Raw genomic sequence first — 23,982 nt, forward strand, 5'->3', positions numbered from 1 at the left:
GACCACAGGCATGTATCACTGTGCCTAGCTATATCTAATAACTGGAAAAACTTTCCACAAGCTAGTTTCTCACTTTCCACAAGCTAGTTTCTCCTCTACTACCCATGTACTACAGGGTGAGATAAGCTCTTTGATCATATACTCTAATTTCCAGATATCAAGAAAGTCAGCAGAAGGAGAAGGAATATTCCTTCCCAGAGGCCTTGTCTGTGGTGGGACTTCTGGTAATAACTTGAAAGTGATGTGGATACCATTAATCCAAAACTAAATGTGTATGTCTTGGTCCTTTTGAAGCTCCTACCTCTACCATCAAGAATCCTAAGCACTCTATTTGTTTCCTAAGAGCAAAAACTTGTCAAGGCTGAGCATTCATATAGGCCAGAGGACAGACATGGCTCATTATTTTATGTTAAAAAGGAATTAAACACTCAAATACATGTGATATACTAGTTTCATTCTTTATTTTAATCTGGTCTTCTGATATAGTTTCATTCTTTATTTTAATCTGGTCTTCTGATATATATATATATATATATATATATATATATATATATATATATATATATTTGTAGAGAACATGATAATCAGTCTTTGTTCTATGACCCATTAGGATCAGTGCAAAGAGAAATCCATGCTAGGTAGAGTCTCATAATCTCTAGTTCTATTTTACTGTTTTATTTTCTCAAAGACTTAGGAATGATGTTGAAGTGTAGAAATCTGCCTTAAGAGCCAGGTGTAGTGGTGAACACTTATAATCCCAGCTACTCTGTGAGGTTGAGGTAGGAGGATCACAAGTTAGAGGCCAGCCTCAACAATTTAGCATGATTTTATCTCAAAATAAAAAATAAAAAGGGCCAAGAAATCTCTCAACAACATGGTGGAGGGGCAATGAAGAGAGAGCTTTTGACACTGGATTACTTACAAAATAATTTAGATCTCTTTTTCATAAAATTGTGGATTTTTGTGTTTTAAGGAATCTTTAAAATTCTAATGTGAAAATATTTAAAAATTTAAAATATTCAAAATTTTATAATAAATAAAAATTTTAAATAAATAAGGTAAAAACAAAGGACAGTTATATATTACACAGAATTGTACATAAATACAACTGGGAATTTTTCTTTACACTTTTGAGTATGTCTCTCGGTTTTCCACTATCTCCTTTTCCATTATCTTTTTTGGGGCTGTGGAGTAGTGGGGATTGAACTGGGGACACCCAATCACTGAGTCACATTCCCAGCCCTATTTTGCATTTTGTTTAGAGACAGGGTCTCACTGGGTTACTTAGGGCCTCGCTGTTGCTGAGGCTGGCTTTGAACCTGGGATCCTCCTACCTCAGCCTCCCCAGTTGCTGGGATTACAGGCATGCATGCGCCACCTCGCCAGGCCTTTTTCATTATCTTATTAGTAATGATACCTGAAATATGCTTATTTGGTCATTTAAAAAAGCACAATTAGGGCTGGGGCTCTCGCACAGTGGCAGAGCGCTTGCCGAGCATGTGTGAGGCACTGGGTTCGATCCTCAACACCACATAAAAATAAACAAATAAAATAAAGGAATTCTATCCATCTACAACTACAAAAAAAAAAGTTAAAAAAAAAAGAACCACAGTTATACACTAACCTTAAGTATTAGGAGGGAAAGTAATGGGATCTCTATATAAATACAATAACACTTTTGTCATGAGCTATTTGAGTGCAATAAATTTTAATTGTACCAGTACTGGGAGGAAAAATATTAAAAATGAAAACAGAGAATGGTAGATTCCCTGTGACTAGAAACAATAGGACGATTCTCTACTGGAATGAAAGATTCAGTTGGCGCCCGCCCTCCTCCTTTCTCCCAGCCGCCGTTTCCCCTTTCTTTCGCGCTCTAGGCTCCCGGGAAGTCCAGCCCAAGTGTAGCTGGGCTCTGATTGGCTCCTTTGAAAGTCTACGGGTATCCTGATTGGCGGATCCAAGCCCCTTTAGCGCGGTGAGTTTGAAACTGCTCGCACTTGGCTTCAAAGCTGGCACTTAGAAGTTGAGTGTGGAGTCACAGACCAGGTACCTGCCGCCGCGGCCCCCGCCGGACCATAAGCCGGGTAGAGTTGCCGGGGTCAGGGTCATGCCTTTGGGCGTCACCTGGCAGGGGACCTCCGAGGGCGAGTTGAGAAGCGGGGTGATCGCTTGGAGTTGGGGGGGGGGCTGCAGGGACTGTATGAGGGCCAGGCCCGTCCTCTGAGGGTGGCAGGGCCTTCACAGGGGCTCGGGCCTGGAGTTTGAGGGAGGCTCGTGGCTGCCCTGAATTTCGGTTTGGGGCCCGGGTTAGCTGTGCTCGGGAGGAGGCTGCTGAGTTGCCCGAGGAGGCTTTGTGGACGGGGTTGAAGCAAAATCCGTGCATTGGCTTGACCGCAGTGAGCTGCGGGTACCAGGCTCGGCCCTAGGCCCGTGGGCTCCCCCTTCCCGTTCCGGCGGAGGAAGGCAAGACTAACCGCACCTGGCCAGGTGACCACGCGAGTCCCTTAAACTTGGGCTGTTGGAGAAATCGATCCGTGAATTTGTGGGCCTTCTCGGGTTCCTGTGCCGGTAGCCCTTGCCCACTGGGATATTTTAAGAATGCTTAGCCAGTCTCCAAGACAGAAGGAACTGGGGTTTTTCTTTTATTATAGTTGGTCGTTATATACTATGGAATTGGCAGAAAGGCTAAGAAATACTAAAAGACAGAAACACTTGGGTTCTTATATCCTTGACTTTTTTGTTTTTTAAAGAATCTAATACAAAAGTTACTGGTGTGCACTTCTTGCAGGCCCATAAAGACCTGGAGGTCTCTGGATAGGGAGATGCCAACATTGAGATTTCACCTCCTGCAGCTAGTAAAGCATTAAGAGCCAGGTGTAGTGGTGAACACTTTATTTTAAATAAAAAGCATGCTTTATTTTAAATTGTTAGAACCAGAAAACGGTGGGAGGGAATTGAACTCAGCTTTGAAATTGAGTTAATTTTTAGCTCTCTGTTAAAAAACCGAGCTCAACAATTTTATTGTAGTTAAGGTGTATCAAATCTGGTTGAAAGAAATGTTAATTGTCCATTGGCATTTCTGGAAGTTAGCATATGTGACCAGTGCCTGAAGTCAAACCCCCAGGGCAGCTGGTTTAATGCCTCTCACAGGGCTCATTTTAAGATTTATCTCTACTTTCTGGATTGAATTTTCTTTTTGAAGATAATGTGAGCAATCTAAATTCTTAGGGATCATTTATCAAGGTGACTATATTTTGGGCTTTTGAAGTTTCCTTGGCAAACTTACCAGCTGAAGTAGTTTTGAATGTCAGGTTGTCAGCTTTATTATCTGTGGAATTGCACTTTTCATTTTCTTTTAGGGTGCTACTCTTCACAATCTTGAATGTGTTTGTGTGGCTGTTAAAAACAAAGGAGAAGATTAAAACTGTCGCTGGAACAACTGTAAACATTTACATTTTTTTGCAGTTTTTAAACAAAATCTTATTTCTAATGGTTAAAAACCTGACCAGTTTAGTTCCCTTCTCATGTCTTTAAAACATAGTTTCTTTTGAATCATCTTCAAAAAAAGCATACAAATTCAAATAACATTGTTGAACTATTTGGAATAAATAAGTTGATGCCTGAATTTGAGGGTTAATTTGTTTTGAACAAGCTAAGTGCTGTGTAGAATATACAAATGCAGTGTTTTTTTAGGAGCTAAGAAGGGTTGGAAAATCTTATTGCAGGATTCTTTACTCTTGTAACTATTTTAATATTAATATAATATCTATGGGATACTTTATATACTGGAGAAGGCACTGTAGAAAATGCTTTCATATAGGATCTCATTAAAACTTAGTGGCATATAATCAAATTAGTGTTTCTCCTCATTTTAGGATCTGTCATACCTATTGTGTAACAATGGAAGACTACACCAAAATAGAGAAAATTGGGGAAGGTGAGTGATTTTAATAACATAAGAGCTTTAAAAAGTACTTCAACAATGCTACTTCTGTAAAGTACAAACATGTAAATTTATTAAAATACAACCATTAAGGTACCTGGTAGCACTAATGTGCATTAAATTTTTTTTTAACATAACAACTTAATGTTTACATTTCAAGAGAATTTAATATGATTTCCTGGTGATCTCCCTCATAGTCTTTTATGCTTCTGACACCAAATACTTGCAATGCTTGTGTTTTGGAAATACTTGATAACTTATTCCATATGCTTTGGGGTCTGCAGCAGAGATTAGTATATTAGTAGTATACTAATTTTGTGATATATTATTAGCCTCTTGGCAGTTATTCTAAAAACCAGTAATTTTGTATATAATCATTCATTCCCTTTACATCCTTAATATTCTTTTTAATTGCTCTGGCTTGTATAATCTTCTCATTTTGCTGCCTGGCTGGATATTGTGTGCTGCATATTGTTTTTGAAAAATTAACTTGTGGAAATAATATGAAGCCTAAATGGTGTCCTCTATACAGAATTTTCCTTCATTTCTGCCAGGAACCTTGTTCAATTTTAAGCTCGTATTGATTTTTAAGCTGCTGGGTGTGGTGGCACATGCCTGTAATCCCAGCTACTTCAGAGTCTGAGGAAGGAGGATCAAAAGTTTGAGGCCAACTTGGGGCAATTTAGCAAGAACCTGTTTCAAAAATAAAAGGCTAGGGGTGTAGCTGGTTAGTGGAGCACTTTCCTAACATGCATGAAGTCAGATTCAGTACTTAGGAGAGCTTCCCCCACCCTCCTGCCCCGCCCCCAGCCTGATTTTTAGAAAGCTTTAATTTGGAACAATTCCAAACTTATAAGTTGAAAGATTTGTATGACAAATCTGTAACATCTTTACCAAGATGTGTTTTGTCATACTTTATTATCTGTTTATTATCTTTGCATTTTTCTTTCTTTTTGATGCATTTTTAGTAAGCTGTAGAGATGTGCTTACCCCTAAACACTTTCAAAATTTTCCAAAGATCCATGGGTTAAGATCTAAGGCAGTTAATATCTTAGTCTCTGTAATCTAGAACATGTCTGCCTGCATTTTATCCCTCTTGACATTGAGGTCTTTTTTCACTTTGGACAACCTAATTTCAAAATATATCCAAACTACTCATTGCAAATACTACAAAGTTGTTATCCAGTTTCTTCTGAATTTTGTCATTCTACTCTTTGAACTCTTTCCTGTCTTAATATAATGTCATAGAGAATAAATATATTTATGATGGTAGACACCTAGTTAGAATTTAATAATGACCTCTAAATATTTGTCAAATGGAGGTTTACTGCTTACAATTCAAGGCTTCCATAACTTGATCATGTTCTACTTTATTTTTCCTTGATTTTCTGGGACAAGTCTTCTGTTAGTCTTAAACCGATCTCCTAGGCTTTTTTGAAATGTTGCTACTTTTAGAGAAATGTCCATAGGAAAATGAATTTTAATCACTTAAAATTTTTTTTTTCTCCAGGTGTGGTAGGTCATACCTATAATGCCACTGACTTGGGAGGCTGAGGGAGGAGAATCACAAGTTCTTTGTATCTGAACAAAAAAATAAAAAACTGGGGTTGTAGCTCAGTGGTAAAGTGTTCCTAGGTTCATTCCCTAGTATCAAAAAAGGAAAAAACTGGGTGATTGACTTCAGGACCTTATTGCATTCTAGGCAAAGCTCTCTACTACTGAGCTATATCCCAACTTTTATAAAATCTTATTTTGAGGCAGGGTCTCCTAAATTGCCCTTGTTGGCCTGGAACTTGTGATCCTCTTGTCTCAGCATACTAAGTAGCTAGGATTACAGGATTACTTCTAATCATTTTTTAAGTTACAATGATGTCATGGAAAGCAAAAACTCTTCAACAAAATTTATACATATCAAGGGGTTCAACACTGCCCTGAAACTCCAGCCTGTTTTTTTAAAGCACTTATCTAGGGAATTAAGTGCATCATGTGTATGAACTTTAGCTAGCTAGCCTTTATTGCCATTTCTATTCCCTGTGTCCACCTTCCCTCCCGCTCTACTATTCTTTTTATTGACATTGTTGTTCATTATCTGAAGCCCACATAATGAGAATTAGTGTTTTTTGTTAACTTCCAAATGGTATGAGATTTTCCTAGTACATAGTAGATGGTATGAGCTTTATTGGGTCTAATAAAGATTTAGTAAAAACAAATGGTCTTTTTGTCTCTTTTCTGGATGAGGACCTTGCCTCTTCCCCACCCCTTTTTTTATTGGTGCATTATATTATTGTATGTACGTATGAATATGTAACAACAAATCCCATCATTGTCTACAACTCCAGTTAATACTATTTCCTGAGTCCCAATTTTTTAAACTGTTTTATGCCTAATTTTTTTTTTCAGTCATGTAGGATATGTGGCAGGAGGTAAATTTCAGTTTGTGAACAATCCATTTCTTCTGTTGCATGTGTTGCAACATTAATGGTAGTTTAAATTTATGGAAAACTTGTGATGTCTACTTGAATTTTATTTCTAAACCATAAACGTGATAGGTTGTAATTACCCTCACTTTCCTTTAGAAAGCAATGAGGGTAAAACAACCTCCCATCTGGCCACAAAGACATTTCTATCTGGTGACGACTTAAGGAATTCAGTTATTTAAAAAATGTGTTAGGCTGGGGACATATCTTAGTGGCAGAGCACTTGCCTATCATGTGCAAGAACTTTTAGTTTGTGGGGTGTTGCATAGCAGATATTTACTTTGTCTATTTCAGGTACTTATGGAGTTGTATATAAGGGTAGACACAAAACTACAGGTCAAGTGGTAGCCATGAAGAAAATCAGACTAGAAAGTGAAGAGGAAGGGGTTCCTAGTACTGCAATTCGGGAAATTTCTCTATTAAAAGAACTTCGTCATCCAAATATAGTCAGGTATGGTATAATATCTGAATTTAAACTATTTTACCCATACTATTTCAAATGTGAATTTCAGTGTGGAATCTTTTAAATTTGCTTAGTCTCTGGTCTGACTTTGCTCAGTGGAATAAAGTCCTACTCTTTTTGTTGATTGTGCATGCTGGGCATGGGTTTAAAAAAAAAAAAAACTTGAAACAGAAATGGAGCAGGGGCCTGGCTCACCTGTAATCCCAGCTGCTTGGGAGGCTGAGATAGGAGGATCGAGAATTCAAAGCCAGCCTCAGCAACAGGGAGGTGCTAAGCTACTCAGATCCTGCCTCTAAATAAAGTAAAAATAGGGCTAGGGAATGTGGTTCAGTGGTTGAGTGCCCCTGAGTTCAATCCCCAGTCCACCCACCCACCCCCCCCCCCAAAAAAAAAAAAAAAGCAGAAATAGGCTTAAGAGCTTTGTGATGAGAATTAGTATTGGGGGCTGGAAAAGCATGATAAAGCTGGCCATAGGAGAAAAGGAGCCCTTTTCATGGAGCTTTGTCAGTGCTCCCACTCTGGGGGCTCTGGTCTCTCATTATCTCTGTCCTAAAACCAGGTACCTAGGTCAGATGAAACAGGAGGGGGAAAAAGATTATATAAGCTTTATCTGACTATGATTGGAAAAAGTGTTAGGATGTTTTCAGGAGTGGTCCTCCTATGGTTCAGCTTAGAACCTAATTGTATTTTGCTTGGGCTGGAGATAGGGAGCAGCTATTAAGGTTAGGTTTTCCTTAAGTTTATTTCTACTTACTTAAATGGAAAGACAAGCTCTGAGCAATGAGCAGCCATCCTAGATAATACTGTGTTCTTTTGGAATATAGGTTATTTATAAATTAGTATCTCCTGTGTAAGTTGACTTAATTTTAAATTGCCCTTTCTCAAATTCTAGCTTTGCACTGAGGTTCTTTACAGAAAATAGGGGAGTTGCCATCTTCTCTAAGCCCACTTTTTATAATTAATCACTATGAAATTTACTCAACTATTTTTGTGAAACAGGTTTGCACTTTTTTTTTTTCATGTTTTTATTCTCAGCCTTCAAGATGTGCTCATGCAGGATTCCAGGTTATATCTCATCTTTGAATTCCTTTCCATGGATCTCAAGAAATACCTGGATTCTATCCCTCCTGGTCAGTTCATGGATTCTTCACTTGTTAAGGTAAGAAGCTTACTAATTTTATTAATATTTATATACTGTAAAGGTAAAGAATCTATGTAGAAATCATGGGTTTTGTCGGACTATGATTGGAAAAAGTGTTAGAAGATAGAATGAGAAAGAAAAAATATTTCATATTTTATTTATTTCCTCCTATACAGATTATTAGATAGATTAACATTTGTCTGTTTAGTTGCCAGATAATGCTTCTAGTTAGTGAAAAATGGTGTCTGAGCCTAACATAAAATTGATTTTCTCTGTGTTCTATTGTTGAAAACTAAGGCATTCTGGTCTTTCCTTAGCTGACAGATAATATAGGGAAAAAAAGCCTGGAGCAGTGTGGTAGTGGCAGATGATTCTATTTTATTCTGGTTTAAAACATTTGATTAATGTATTGTAGACATTTGTTACATATAAAGTAAAAGTGCCTTATACCAACTTTAGCAAACTGCTCCTTAGAGGCAGTAATTGTTAGTTTTAATTGTAATCTTACACATTTATGTCCACTCTGTATGTGTATGAACATGGAGCTCTTACACAAAAGGAATCATTTATATATACATTATTAATATACATTATTTGGGGTGTGAAAAGTTATTAGATGTGTTTATCTATTTGTGTCTGTTTATATTTTGCTATGCTTATTTAAACCAATTTCATATTGATGGACAGTTATTTTCCATTTTGGTGATTGTTACTCTTAGGAGCAATATTGCAGTAAATATTCTTATATATATTTATCTTTGTGTTTCACCTTATAGGATAAATTCTTAGAACTGGAACTAAGTTGAAGATGGTTTGTTTACATTTAAGATCTTGGTAGATATTGCCAATTGCCCTTTAAAAATTCGTAGCAATTTACTCTGAAACATTCATGTTTAGTTGATAATCAATTATAAATAGCTTAGAGTCATTTATAAATAGCTTATTCAGAATAATAAACGACAATCTTTCTAGTAGTTTCAGTAAGTCTGTCTCTTAGCCCCTTCCCACTTCTTTGCTTTAAATTCTGCATGGATCAAATATTTATTTTGGTTTAAGAACTAGGGTACATACACCCAGCTTCCTAAATAGGTAGCCAGTTCTTATTGGTTTTATGTATTTTCCAATTTCAAAATTAAGTCATTGTTTTATATGTATACTATATATTTCTGTAATACCCATGTTGCTTCAAATGTTAATTACATTGTTCTTGGTTAATATCATATAAAACACTTCTGAACTACTAAATAGCAATTTTGTGATTGTGTCCATTTAAATACATAATCATAATATCCTCTTTGCCATTTTTTTGAATCTGTGGCTATTGGTTTCAAAGAGGAAATATATGTGTAAAGATGAAAGATAGAAATGAAAAGAACAACCTTATTCAACAGAGAAACAGTGTTGATGTAAGTGCATAGAAGGAAGATCAAGAAACTCAAAAAGAACTTGTGACTTGAAGGATAAGAGGTCCCAAAATTAGTAAAATAGGACTAAATGAGTTCATATGGATATTATCTGACTATAAATGTGCCCATAGGTGAATGTCTATCAATAAGATAGACATATATAAATGGACTTCCAGCACACAAATGCTTGTTAGTCTCAAAAGACCTGAAGGCTTTTTTGGTAAATCACTTCCCAACGTCATTATTTCTTATATCATGAAAACAAATTGGTTAATAATATTTAGAAAATTGTATTTTATAAGATTACGTTTCTAACTTATATTTCCTTTTCTAGAGTTATTTGTACCAAATCCTTCAGGGGATTGTGTTTTGTCACTCTAGAAGAGTTCTTCACAGAGACTTAAAACCTCAAAATCTATTGATTGATGACAAAGGAACAATTAAACTAGCTGATTTTGGCCTTGCCAGAGCTTTTGGGATACCTATTAGGGTATATACACATGAGGTAAGTGAGTTTTCATTATTTCTTATTAATCTCATTATTCTGGTCCAGTTATAGTTTAATTCTTTATATTAAACTTTTTCCCAAGTCACTGGTTTCTGTCTCCTAATTGGATGCTTCCTAATACACAACAAAATTGATTAAAAGATTTTGTTGTTTAAGGGGTACTATTTCTGATACACAATTCATTTAGAAGCTTTTATATATGTGTGTGTATGTATAAAAATCATGGGTTTTTTTTTTTTTTTTTTTTGTGTGTGTGTGTGTGTGTGTGTGTGTGTGTGTGTATGTGTAGTGCTGGAGGTCAAACCATGGCTTTTCTCATGCTAGGCAAGTGCTCTTCACTAAGCTACTCCTCAGCCTCCTTGTCATGTTGCCAGTATTGTGTTGAAGGGTTGGCATTTCATTTGGTGTTTCTGGAGGGAAAGCAAAAGTTGGATTGTATAGTAAAGGACTGTTGAAAACCTGTCTTTTTGGAGTTGTATACAGTTTCACCTGAAGACTGACTGCAGATAATAACTTTCTGAATAGATGTTTTGGCTTCTTATTATTCCTTTTTATTATTTTTTCCATGACTGCATAAATAAATTATTTGGTTCTCTTTGGCTTAAATAAATGCTGTTTGAGCTCATTAGCTTTGTTCTAAGTTGATATTTCTATCATTCTGATACTAAAATGATTAATTAGTTCTAGATCATGAATAAACTAACATGGTTTATTCATGTTTCTTATTTGTATACTGTTTTAGCATGCAAGCAGAATCTTCATTTTAAAGAATAATACCTCCAAATCTATAGCAATAGGGTTTTTTGTTTTGTTTTTTGATAACCTATATCACTGGGGTTTTTTGTTGTTTGTTTTGTTTTGCTTTTTGTTACTAGGGATTGAACTCAGGGGCGTTCAACCACTGAGCCACATCACTAGCCATTTTTAAAAATATTTAGAGACAGGTCTTGCTAAGTTGCTGAGGCTGGCTTTGAACTGATGATCCTCCTGCCTCAGCTTCCCAAGCTGCTGGGATTACTGGCATATGCCACTGTGCCCAGCTATATAACTTTAAAAAAATTTTTAAAAAATAATTTTTAGTTATAGATTGACATAATACTTTTATTTATCTTTATGTGGTGCTGAAGATAGAACCCAGGGCCTCACATATGCTCAGTGAGCACTCTACCACTGAGCCACAACCCCAGCCCTATATAACAGTGTAATGACTTGAAAAGCAAGAAAAGATTTAGTATTTTTTATTTTTTTTCCCTAAAGAGTAGAACTTGAATGAAATATTTAGCTTAATTTTAATATTCTGTGTATAGTTAATTGACAAACAGTGTTATTAGTTGCAAATTTACAACATTCTAAAGGAAATTTAGGTAGTTTAATATACCACATTTATTCTGTATATTTTTTGCTTTGTAACAGGTAGTAACACTCTGGTATAGATCTCCTGAAGTATTGCTGGGGTCAGCTCGTTACTCCACTCCAGTTGACATTTGGAGTATAGGCACCATATTTGCAGAATTGGCAACTAAGAAACCACTTTTTCATGGAGATTCAGAAATTGATCAACTCTTCAGGATTTTCAGGTATTTTTATAACTAAGCTGTTAATTTTTTTAAGTAATAAATATGTATATAACAAGATAGTATTTTTGCCTTAAATGACAGTTTCCTATTTTGCTATGATTTTTTTTTTTTTTAGAGCTTTGGGCACTCCCAACAATGAAGTGTGGCCAGAAGTGGAATCTTTACAGGATTATAAGAATACATTTCCCAAGTGGAAACCAGGAAGCCTGGCATCCCATGTCAAAAACTTGGATGAAAATGGCTTGGATTTGCTCTCGGTGAGAAAGCTCTCTGTATGCTTTCAGTGGTATAGTGTAATATATAATTATACTGACTTTAACATTGATGACTGTGTATATTCAATAACATTTCTTTTACCTGGGAAATAGGAAGAAAACCAACATCTGTTGAGTTAGTTGTCTGTTACATTACTAGAACCATTTTAGCTATCAAGAAACACTAGAGAGTGGGCTGGGGGTATGGCTCAAGCGGTAGCGTACTCGCCTGGCATGCGTGCAGCCAGGGTTCGATCCTCAGCACCACATGCAAGCAAAGATGTTGTGTCCGCCGAAAACTAAAAAATAAATATTAAAAAAAAGAAACACTAGAGAAAAGAGAATTAGTTAACATGAAAGTTTCTTTTGTTTTTAATCTGATAGGTTGTTGTTCATGATCTAAAGGAGAGACTAGAGTTAACACCTTTTCGCTGTTTTTTATTTTGCATTGCTCATGCATACTAGGCAAGCACTCAACCACTGAACACACCCCAGCCCTAATTAAAGTTGTAAAGTTTTTTAAGTTGTTGAGTTGTAGTCTTCCTTTCCATCTTTTTTGTCTCAGTATTTACTACTAAGTTCCATTTTTTTGTTCATCCTAGACATTGGTGCTTTCCTTACTGCTTGATTATTTTTAGTCATTAAAGTTGTTTATAACCTGAACTCCAGTTTTTACTTTGTGCCTGGTTTTCTTCATCAGAAAGGTTAGAAGGATTAATGTAGTTCTTAATCTTTCCCCTCTGTTATATTTCTATTCCCAGTTAACAACTGTTTTCTTTTAAAACAAGACAAAAATTATTTAAAAGGCCTGCTTCCAGAAGCCTGTCTTAGAATAATATTTAAGTTTTGAATTTTTAGAATGAACCAATTTTACAAATCCCAGGTAATATGGTGCCAATAAATAAATAGTCTGGCAAGTTTAAAGAAAGAAAAACATTGCTTTGTAATGAAATAGATCTTTTAGGATGATCTTTGAGCTCCATTCGTAATATATAAATCATGCCACAAAATTTAAGCTCAGATTTCCCAGTTGTGGAGAGAAGCCCTAAGTAAGATTCTATGTAGTAGCCATAATTGACAACTTAAATAGATAATTCTTCATTACTGGAACTGTTCCGTTCATTGTAGTAGATTTAACATCACCGTTCTCTACCTTCTAGATGGGAATACAAATACGCCCATCATGACAATCAAAAAATGTCTCCAATGTTGCCAAAATTCCCCTGAGGGATAAAAATTTCCCCCAGTTGATCATGAATTAAAGTAGGATTCAAATTCCAGCTTTATTGCTTCTTAGCTCTATGAACTTGGGCAAGTTGCTAGAGTCTTTGAGTCTCAAGGGTCCGAATTACTTTTGTTGTAAGGATTAATGGACATGCTATATCCAAAGCCCTTCATATAGTGTTAGATACATAAATAAAAGAGTTCTAATGGTAACTAGTTATATACATATATATGTATGTATAATATAATATATAGTATCTAGTCTGCTTGTTCATTGGCTTTCTTTAATATTTAATATTTCTTTTAAGATAGAATTTAAGATCAATACTAAACTTTTCCAGGTAATGTGTAAAATAATTTGTATACTAGATTGCCTGATCATAATTAATTTAATGATTCATATTTAGCTGTTTATAACACATTGTGCTATGGGGTTTTCTGTTTGTTTTTGTTTTTAAATTGGGAATTTATTGGAAGCTGCATCAAAAACCACTATAGTTAATTGCCAACATTTTAAGAATGTTATAAATTACTCAGACAGCTATTTAATTCTCGAAGTAAATATAATTAACCAGATATCTTTCCTGAATTTATGTCTTGGTTTTAAAGATATCTCTGTGTCTGAACTATAATTTACAAGTTAAAAAGGTTGAGATATCTGTAATTTAAGGAGTAGGTTATTCTAGAGCTAGAGGGTAAAATATGGAGGAATGAGACATTCATGTAGCTTGATGTTAAAGTAATGAAAATGTGAATTTAGTAGATTTTCATTAACCTTATTTGCATATGGTTTATTGGTTTAAAAAAAAACTAAGGTTTTATGGAGATTTTTAAAAAATGATTTATTTTCTATTTTTTTTCTCTCCCCTACAGAAAATGTTAGTCTATGATCCTGCCAAACGAATTTCTGGCAAAATGGCACTGAATCATCCATATTTTGATGATTTGGACAATCAGATTAAGAAGATGTAGCTTTCTGACAAAAAGTGTCCATGTTATATGGAGGATGGATAGTTGTACTGTTGACTCTCTTTTTGTCTTGTATATTTTCCTTCTTATTGTAAAACTTCAGCTGTACTTCATGTTCTACTTTCAAAAGTATAACTTAAAATGTAAATATTGTTCTATATGAGTTTAAATGTAATAATTCTGTACATGTGTGTAGATCTCACTGTGACAACTCTTTGTTACTATAATAAAACTATAAAAATCTATGGATTTTAAAAATTGGGGAATATTTGAGTTAGCTTAAATCATCTCAATCCTTATAGCAACTATATTTTCCTATAGTTGGAACTGCTAAAATTTAGGAAAGTGCCAAGTTCAAATTCTATAATGCTTTGCAGTATTTTTATCCTGAATGTTTACTTTTTTTTTTTTTCTCAGTTTCTTGCCATGTGGTAACTATACAACCTGTCTAAAGATGAATATTTCTATATTGGTATTTCATTTTGTGACTTCAATGTTTAAGCATTCTGAATAAGAACACTATACAGATCTAAGAAATGAGGCTAAATTTATAGGGGTTTTCAGTAACTTATAAAACTAACATTAGAACATGCCAAAGTTTGCTAAGTTTTACAGTCAGAGATCAAGGGCTGTCCACAGCAGGGAAGAACAGTCTTGAAAATTTATGAACTATCCTATTTTTAGGTATGTTATGAAAGCAATTTTTCTAAGTGAATTCTTATGCCTTGGTCAGAGCTAATAACTGTGTATGAAGGGGAATCACTTATCTTGCCTTTCAAGTCTGACTTAAAAACTTACAAATTTCAGTAGTGATCTTTATTAACAGCCTTCTAAACAGGTTCTAATGTGTGAGTATTCAGTTGAAACCAATGACTGGTAATTAAATTGTTTCATAATGCTGCTTATTATCATTCTTATCCTATAAGTAGCCTAATTTTAATTATTTGCTATAGTCAAGGAAATGTCTATAAAAAGGTTTCTTACTCTTAGTGTACATTTATTTTCTCAATCACATTTCCTATCTTTTCTCCTTGTTATATGGCTAGAATCTGCATTCTTATGTTTTTGGTCCTTGCACCCAACCCAGTTCATTAAATATTTGATGAGTATCTATGTTTCTTTAGAAATTTCATGTTCTAGGAAAAAGTGTTGATCACCTTTGGCATTGAGACCTATGAGATTTGCAGTTTGGTTACTTTGTTCTAGGGGTTCAGTGGAAGCCAGTGTGCTGTAAAAGAACATAAAGCCTGCAGGTGGAAGTCATTTGGGGTCTAATTACAGAGTTGTTAATTTTTATGGTAGGAATTTGGTAAATGAAAACTCACACAAAAGGTATGATGGTACAATGGCATGTCTATAGTCTTGTTCTTTACCTCTGAAGTACTTAAGGCATGAACTAGATCAGTTTTCCAATTATGATCACAACCCTTTGGTGATTCAGAACCAGCATTAACCACAAACCTCCCTCCCACCTCAATGTAGAATAGAAACTATCAGTGTTTTTTCTGTGTACTTTTGTTTCAGTATATATAGTCATGATAAACATGTTTGAGGCCTTATGGATGTGGTAGAAGCAGCTTGGAATTCTACTTTTACTCCATGGAGTCTTAATTGAAAAGTCAACAGTCCATCAAATCAGAACTGCCTTCTGGACCAGGAAAATGAAATAGATGGTAAAACATTCATTGCCATAACGATTGACCTACTTTTGATCCTGCTCCAAATTCTCATATAGTTCTATGTAAACTGTCAATTTCACTGATTTGGTGAAAAGCAACTATATTAGATCTATATCTCATACATGTTCTTAAATTAGAATGTATTATGGAGTTTCCAATTAATTTAAAAATGGAGCTAAGCCAGTTGTTACATATGTTGTGTGTCAAAACACCTGGAAGCTAACATTAATACCACCCTAAACATTTTTTATTTTGAAAACTGGGAAATGCATTCCAAGAATTTGTTTTTTAAAAAGTTCCCCAAGCTGATTTTGATGAAACCAATTATCAGTTGGTGGTGAATTTGGCAACTTTGCGCCTAGTTATATCCAGTTATATTCATCTTAAAAATTCATGGCATGCAATCTTGAACTTTCTGTATTTAGTCTACTCTTTAAAAGAAGGAGATGGCTATATATATCATGTATAGTCACCAATGTGTAAGACCTTCAGATTCATGAGCATAGTACAATGATAACTGTTTTCAAGAGAAAAATCTGTATGTGCTACCCTTATTCTGTGGTGATTTTTTTAAAATACATACACAGTAATGATGCATAGAAGTTAATTCATAGTGTACAATAAAAACTAATTTATGTGGGCATTACATTTTGAGAAAATACAACTGAGTTAATAAAAAGGCCCAATTAAGTCTTAGATTAATTAGTTAAATAATATTTTAAAAGTGCTTGAAGAGAACTTAAAAGCTCTGTTGGAACAAACAAAAGAGTTGCTTTAGCAAGCTTTAGTTTATAATAAGTCGCTTTAAGTCCTATTCATGTTTAACTAGTTGCCACATTAAACATAAGGGAGGTTTCATAGGGCCATAGAATCCTGTGTTCTGAACAGAAACTAATGCTTTAAGGATGAAAGGGTAAAGATCACTAAATTAAGATACAGTTTTAAACCTATCCAATTTTCTTACCCAACTTAGATAGCATTTCCCCTATTTGGGAAACTCCAACATTATAAATAATACTAAGGGGTTCTTAATTGCTCTCTACTCCTTGTTCATAAGGATGGCAGGGACTGGATCAATCAATGTGATGATCCGGCAGTAGTAATTGGTTCAAAGGGCAAATGATTTCACAGCATCTATCTAGACCTTCTTTGATATAGAACCCTTCAAGGAATGAAATTTTCTTTTTGCCGACATTGCCAAACTGATGACAAAAACTAGAGAGCCTGAGACACTACCTCTGCTGTGGAGCCAACTTAAGTGAGAGATTCTTGGGGTATTACATTCTAAGGCCCTGGTTCTAGCCCTGCTACCATAAAATTTGAACCACCCAGTAACCAAATAAGTGAGTTATTTGGCTTGCCACAGTTTGAATTTCTGTCATTTAAACCCCTCAAGAATCCCAAACAATAGAGTTGTCAATACCAGGACAATTAGATAAATAATTTTGTAAAACAAAGTATTTTGTAATACTGGGGATTGAATCCAGGACTTTACATGCTAGGCAAACACTTTGCTACTGAGCTGCTCCCGGCTTTTTCCCCTTAAGACAGGTTCTCAGTAAGTTGCTCAGGCTGGCCTTGAAACCCTCAGTTTTAAACATCTTGTAGTTATAAATCCTTTCATAATTACATATTCTCATTTTCTTTCTTTAAAAAAAATTTAATTGCTTATAGTCTGTCATTTTTACTGCAGGTTTTCATATTGTTTGGTTATAGTGATAGACATAAATGTATTATGTGTCTGTTGACCATTCAATGGGCCTAAAAACTTTGGAGGAATAGTTGTTTATATGTGGTGCCCACTTTATTTTTGGGGGGAGGGGTCAGTCAGGAGTAGAAGTTTATAAAACACTTTTTCTACAGGTAGTTTTCTTAACCTTTTTGAATTATTTCAAAATCATGGCTATCCTTCTCTGTTAGGCAAAATGTATGTGAATTTATTTGCTAATGAATATGAGTAGTCCTTTATATTTGTAAAGAGCTTCATAGAAATTAAGTTGCATATGCTATTTCAATGTTTCCTATACTAAAAAAATACTGAAACTATAAAACCACAAGGATTATAGTGTAACATTCTTTATAATACAGAGAAAAGATACATTTCCCAACTAAACATAGCCATTTGTCTCAATGGTTCTGGTATGACAAATGTATTTATGTGCAAGAAAATGTGAATGTTTTCTTCAGGTAGTGTGTTCACTGCTTCTAGGATCCAAATGGGAAGCTGAACATTTGCTTCATCTTAAATCTTCCTAGAATCTGAACAATTTTAGAAATGCTCTTTGGCTTCTTGTTTAAAATACTTTTCATGCACAGGCACTAATGGAAAATGGCTTAGAACATAAAAAGATTGCAGTTTTCCCAGATGAGCACAAAATGTTGTTTTTAACCAGTCAATATCAATCAGAAGTCCCATTAATTGGGTGACAAATGCAATGTTTTGGGAGTTCTTAATTATCCATGCTAATAAGGGGTCATAGTGTGCAGAGGAGATCTGCCTGTGGAGTGAAGCAATCTTGGACAGGCACTGAATGGGCTGGCTCTCAGGAGGAGGCCCTTAAGAGTCTGAGTGGTTGTTTGTTTGTTTTAGGGTCATGTTAAGGAGAACGGCTGCCAGCTTCCCATTACTTTTTAAACATTTATTATTATTTTTTATGTGGTACTGAGGGTCAAACCCAGTGCCTCCCCTGAGCCACAACCCCTGCCCAAGTCTGGGATTTTTAAGGATGCTGGGTCCCTTGGTTCTTATTCTATTCTCTCATATCCCCTTAGGCAGTTTATTATCTATTTGCTTACCCCTCAGCAAATTTTCTTTTTAGGGTCATGATGACCTGGTCACAAGGGGCAAATGTGACATCACAAAACAATAGTTTGCTTAAGAGGTTATAATTAACTGGCTGAAAAAGGTTTGGCATACCATTTCCAATTTCCAGATGTTTATCTGTTTTGATAAGTTTCCCTGTGATTCCCAATCCTGAAACCTCTGGACTCTCTTTACTGCCTTCATTGTCCTTCCCCTTCCACTGTTCATTGCTGACTAGCTACCTAACAATAGCAGCTTGGATAATCCCAAAAAGCAAATACCCTTCCCCAAGACCCCCCACCTCCATGCCACTTACCTGAATTTTGGCATGCACTATACAACCACCCACTTTGGGCAATAAATCTCATTTCCTAGTTAGTGAAGTCATAAAATTTTAGAATCCAATAGTATGTTGGAAATCACTGAATTCTATCTTTATCTTCCCAATGAGGCTACAGATTAAGCAATACTAAGAAATAGAACACTTTTCTTTTTTTTTTGGTTTCAGGTTTAAAATAATTTCTATTTGGTATTTCAATCTGCTCTGATTATGAAATTAAAGTCAATAATAGAGTCCAGAAATGTATTTTAAGGTAAAATATTTAGGCAAAAAAGAATCAGTGAAGAGAAAATAGAAATCAGATTTGAGAAATTTTCTTTAAATGGGTTCTCAGTTCCTAGAAGAAGGAAGTGAAAAGGCCACCAGTGCACTGTGGACCAAGCACACTAATGATAGGCACTGGGTATATTCCCTACAAGAGCAACATTTTTCATCCTGTCCGGTCTTTCAAAGGGTAGTTGAGGATTTTACTGAGATGCCCTGCATATATTTAAATAACTACATTCTAAACAACAAACTACACAAGAGTTTAATTATGAGAATGTATCATATAACAAGAAATATACAGCAATAGTTAATATTACATATTCCTAAGGTCTCTGGCTTAGAAGTATCTCATATATATACACACATATATATATAATATATGTTACTATATACATATTTAAAAAAATGACAAGAGGGAGAGGGTGGTGGCAAAGAGCTTAACATTTTTCAAGAGCAGTATCTCTTGTTACCATATTTGGAATACTTCCTAGCAAGGCCCCAAAGCAAGGAATAAACAACAATAATTCAATGTGCCTAATGGCATAAAATAAAAGGATTATTCACAAACAGAAAACTGGACTTAGATGTTTATTTAAATATAAACAGCAACTCCTACTTTTCCTGTTATCTCCAATTATATGATGCAACATTTTTACCAGAAGTGCTTTTTAAAACAGCCTTCCAGGGAATGAATAAACAATACTATATTTGGCTAACAGCTGCTTTTGGAAAATGAGATGTCAGCAAAGCTGAATGTTGTTTAAAGAAAACTAATTATCCAGCTACCTTTGACTTGGATCAGAGTAAATAGGAAGGCACTTCCGGATTTGCACCGAAATGTTTTGTCTAGAATTTAAATATTAGGTATTAGTTGGATATTTCACTTCTATCATCTGCCATGTCAAGCAAATGGATTTAAAGGATTCCTTGTGTTTGACTGTGCTGCCAATCCATACCCCTTAATGTTTTCTTAAACTGCACAAAGCTATTGCTTATTTACCACCCTATCTTTATGTTTACTGTAAGGCAGTGTGTTTAAGGATACATTGACATATAGATGACATGACAATATAGTATGGTTGCATTTATAATCATTTAATTATGCAAACATCAAATAACAGTTTATGCATATAATTTGAAATAACAAATACTTGAGTTTTTGAAAATTCATTTCAAGGTCAGCAAACCGACTGAACTGTATACTGGTTTAAGCTATTGCCACATGACAGGCCAGTAAAAAGAAATATCTCCAGTCCTTTATCCAGGTTGTTTGTGCATCTGGATGTCGTTTCCCTGAATCAACTCCTGCAGTTCCTGTGGTGATGATTCTGATTATTTTAACATGTGCTGTTATTATGAATTGAAATATTTTTATATTCTGAAGCAATCTCATCTGAATACTCATTAAGTGGGGATGACAATGTTAGTACTGAAGAGTGTGCCTGAAAATGAGGAATTTTTGAATGAACTTGAGATGTGCTTTTAGTGTCACAAAGTAGGCCCAAATGACTCTCATGGTACATTTTAGAGTAAGTACGCTATAAAATGTTAGTAATCCTGAGTAAATAAAGAGCATCATTAAAGCAGAAATGTGATACAATGGCTATAGTTTTTGAAGAAGCATCTCCCTACTTTATACTTGTTCCTGTGGAAGAATTCATATTAATTTGTGTGAGTTCTTCAAGAACTTATACTCTACATAAAATTTGGTACATGATTTTCATGTAATCAATGTTATTGGAAAAAAATTCTGGAACAGATTTAATAGTTCTATAGATGCTTGTTCATTCAATAAGTATTTATTGAGCACCTGCTATGAGCCAGATATTGTGCCAGTGTGAAAGGATACAGTATGAAACTACATAAAATAATAGTTCTTACTTTGGTGGACTTTACATCTTCTCATAGGGAAGACAGATTATAAGCAATGAATAAATGCAATAGGAGTTTAAAAGATTTTAAATTTTATTCTGCTTCTGTTTTGACTGAGGCAGAATTCTTTATGTGATACATAAATGACCCCAAGGATTTGTCCCATGACTCTTAAGCCCAGAATAAGCTACAGAATTTGTGGTGCTCAGTGCAAAAAGGAAAAAATGGGGACTTTTGTTTAAAAAAAGAAGTTTGAGCTAGCCCAGTCAAGCATTAAACTAAGCATAGGGTCCTTCTAAATGCAGAGTCCCTATGTGATTGCACAGATCACACACTCATGAAGTTGGCCCTGCGTAGATCCTTCAGCTGAAGAAAATGAAAAAGGCTTAGAGTTGGGAAGGGAGATTTGCAGGATGATGATCTTTGGAGGGCTGTTGTTATGCTCTGAGAATGCTGACATTTAACAGGTTGTGTTCAAAGTGACCCCTTCAGGAACTTGTTTCCAAGCACGTTTCCATCTTTATATAGACCAAGACCTACTGGGGGCCTGAGAAAACTAAAGCAGAAAAGCCTGGAGCGTAACTTCTACCCACAATCTACAAGATAGTCAGAATGCTGGTGCTGGGGCACCCACCTGTGTGTCTAGAGGCAGTGGGGCAAGGGCTGATTATGTGCCTGACTGGGTTGAGGCCATGAGGAATAGAGCAAGAGTGGGAAAGTCTTGGGCCAGGCTGCCCCTGGCAAATGCATTACACCCTTTCTCCAAAACCATGATAATGCAGTCTCTTCCTATCATTTAAAGTATCTAGGCCCATAGCATCTTCCAAGCACTTCTGTAAAATTAAAATGTATTATATTTTAGATATATTATAAATAAGTATGCACCCTCATCCTGCTTCATTATCATTACATTTGAAATCCCCAATGTATCTCTCCTTGATCCCATCCCTGTTCACTGAAAATTTACTTTTATAATTTTTCAATTTTTTTTTGTTTTTTTAGTCTTTCACATATCATCATATTTGCCTTAAAAGCATCATAATGCTTTAAAAGCTTTATATAAATAATATTATACTCTATATTTTGAAACTAATTTTTTTGGCTCTGCTTTCTGAGATTGTTCTATTTGATAAATGTAGCTGAAGTTCATTTCCTTTCACTGGTGTAGGGTCTTTTACTCATTGATCTCTTCTATTGATGGATACTTGTTTCTCATGCTTTGCCTTTTTGAACAGTATATATGTTTCCATTTTTATATATGCAAGACTTTTTTACTTTTCTATTTGGTAGACCCATTCCTTGCTCTTCCCTGTTCTGCTTTGTTCTCAGGGACCTGACCCAGACAGGCTGTTTCCCAGGCTTGTCACCTGGTTTTCTTCTGGGTTTTGGGGCATTAGGGGGCACTAGGCAGGGGGACAGTGGGAAAGAGAAGGGAGAAGCCAGAAAGCTTGTCTGCCTCTCCTCAAGCTGATAGTGTTTCTTCTGCACCTCCAGCACCCTTTGGGTAGGCCACCCTGATTCTAGCTTCCTCCAAGAGATTCTGATGAGCTCCTGGCCTTCTCTAGCACCGCCCTTTTGTCTCTAGATGGGAGTGGCGGTAGTTTCTTGAAGTTGCTAATCCCTGGATTAAATGTGTTCCTGGGTTAAACTGCATTGCTATCTACTGTACAACCTTTCAGCTCTTTCAATCCTCAGATAACCAATTCTCTGGGTTGTAGCCTTTCTGTTTCAATACTGGGAATGGTATTTGTTTTCCTGGTTGAATCCCAATTATAGGCTGTACACATCTTCAACTCAAAATTGGTCTCTAAATTCATATACCAATTTGGACTTCTAGCAGCACATTGAGTTCCTATTGTTATAATCTCCAATATTAAAACAATGGTTCACTGAAGTTTTGGTTTTCTTTTCTTGAGACTGAAGGTCTTGTTTACATATCATTGACCATTCAGGTTCTCTCTCTCTCTCTTTTTTTTTTAACATTTATTTTTTTTTTAGTTGTAGTTGGACACAATACCTTTTATTTTTATGTGGTGCTGAGGATCAAACCCAGGGGCTTCACACATGCTAGGCGAGTGCTCTACTGCTGAGCCACAACCCCAGCCCCCAGGTTCTCTTTTTGATGAACTGCTTGCTTGTTATTTTTCCATCTGCTTCTTTGTTGATATAAGTGTGGAAATGATATTCTCCCATTTTTTTGTCTTGTCTTGTTCATTTTTCCCAATGTTAGTGTTTAATAGAAGTTTCTAGTTTTAGTGTACTTCTCAAGTAGTTTTACTATTTCCACAAGCTGCACAGAATGTCACTAATGAGACAGGATCCACCAATCATGAGCTAAGTTGCAAGACTAGACTACCTGTATTGACCGTTTTCTACAGCCTATATCCCCTGGACAGAGTGTGTGAAGTTATGTGGCTTTCAGCAGGCTAGCTAAGGGACCATACATCTGCATTTCCTGACCATGTAGATGGCCAGACTCAAAAGAAGCCTCAGGCTCTATATGCTGCAGATCCTAGCTAGTAGACTGGATTATGCATGGCTTTACTGGGGGTACCTCCCAGGCGTTTTCAGCCCACTGTTCTTCAGACTCAGCTAAACTCAAGCCTATGAGAACATTTTTTTTTTTTTTTCAGTTTATACTGAGCTGGCTTGGAAAGTTTATTGAACAGAGCACATTTCTGAAACATAAGCAGCTCTGTTCAGTATGGCCAACTGAATGCCAAGAGCTGTGCTGGGCTGGAGCAGAGAACACACAGTCCAGAGCCTAGCAGTACAACAGAAAGCAGGGAAATCCAAGCATGGCTACTCAGCAGGCTGAGGAAAATGAACTCAGAACCATCTTTATGCTTCCATGGCCTACAGGCCTACATATTCGTCTCTCCACTGGGAATAGCCACATCCAGCATAACCCCTGACCTCCCTTCCCAGGCCTGGCTCCCCCGGAACAAAGGTCAGAGTGTGGATAATACTTGCATTTTGAATAGTTATTTCTTCCAGATGCTTTAAAGATCCAAACAATTAATGAAAAGCTCACAGTTTTGCCCCTTTCATGTCCTTAT

The 23,982-nt window shown here is 35.7% G+C and overlaps 1 protein-coding gene across 1 annotated transcript; it reads left to right on the forward strand.

Moving 5' to 3' along the window:
- The first annotated feature begins 1,891 nt into the window (after positions 1 to 1,891).
- Positions 1,892 to 13,999, forward strand: Cdk1 (cyclin dependent kinase 1). Its single transcript, XM_026393730.2, has 8 exons — positions 1,892 to 1,975; positions 3,876 to 3,937; positions 6,715 to 6,871; positions 7,919 to 8,042; positions 9,765 to 9,935; positions 11,352 to 11,515; positions 11,631 to 11,772; positions 13,867 to 13,999. The coding sequence occupies exons 2-8, from the start codon at positions 3,901 to 3,903 to the stop codon at positions 13,963 to 13,965; spliced, it is 894 nt and encodes a 297-aa protein (XP_026249515.1). The 5' UTR covers positions 1,892 to 1,975; positions 3,876 to 3,900; the 3' UTR covers positions 13,966 to 13,999.
- Positions 14,000 to 23,982: the final 9,983 nt, after the last annotated feature.

The sequence above is a fragment of the Urocitellus parryii genome, chromosome 5 (assembly GCF_045843805.1).
Source record: "Urocitellus parryii isolate mUroPar1 chromosome 5, mUroPar1.hap1, whole genome shotgun sequence".
Taxonomy (NCBI): Eukaryota; Metazoa; Chordata; class Mammalia; order Rodentia; family Sciuridae; genus Urocitellus; species Urocitellus parryii.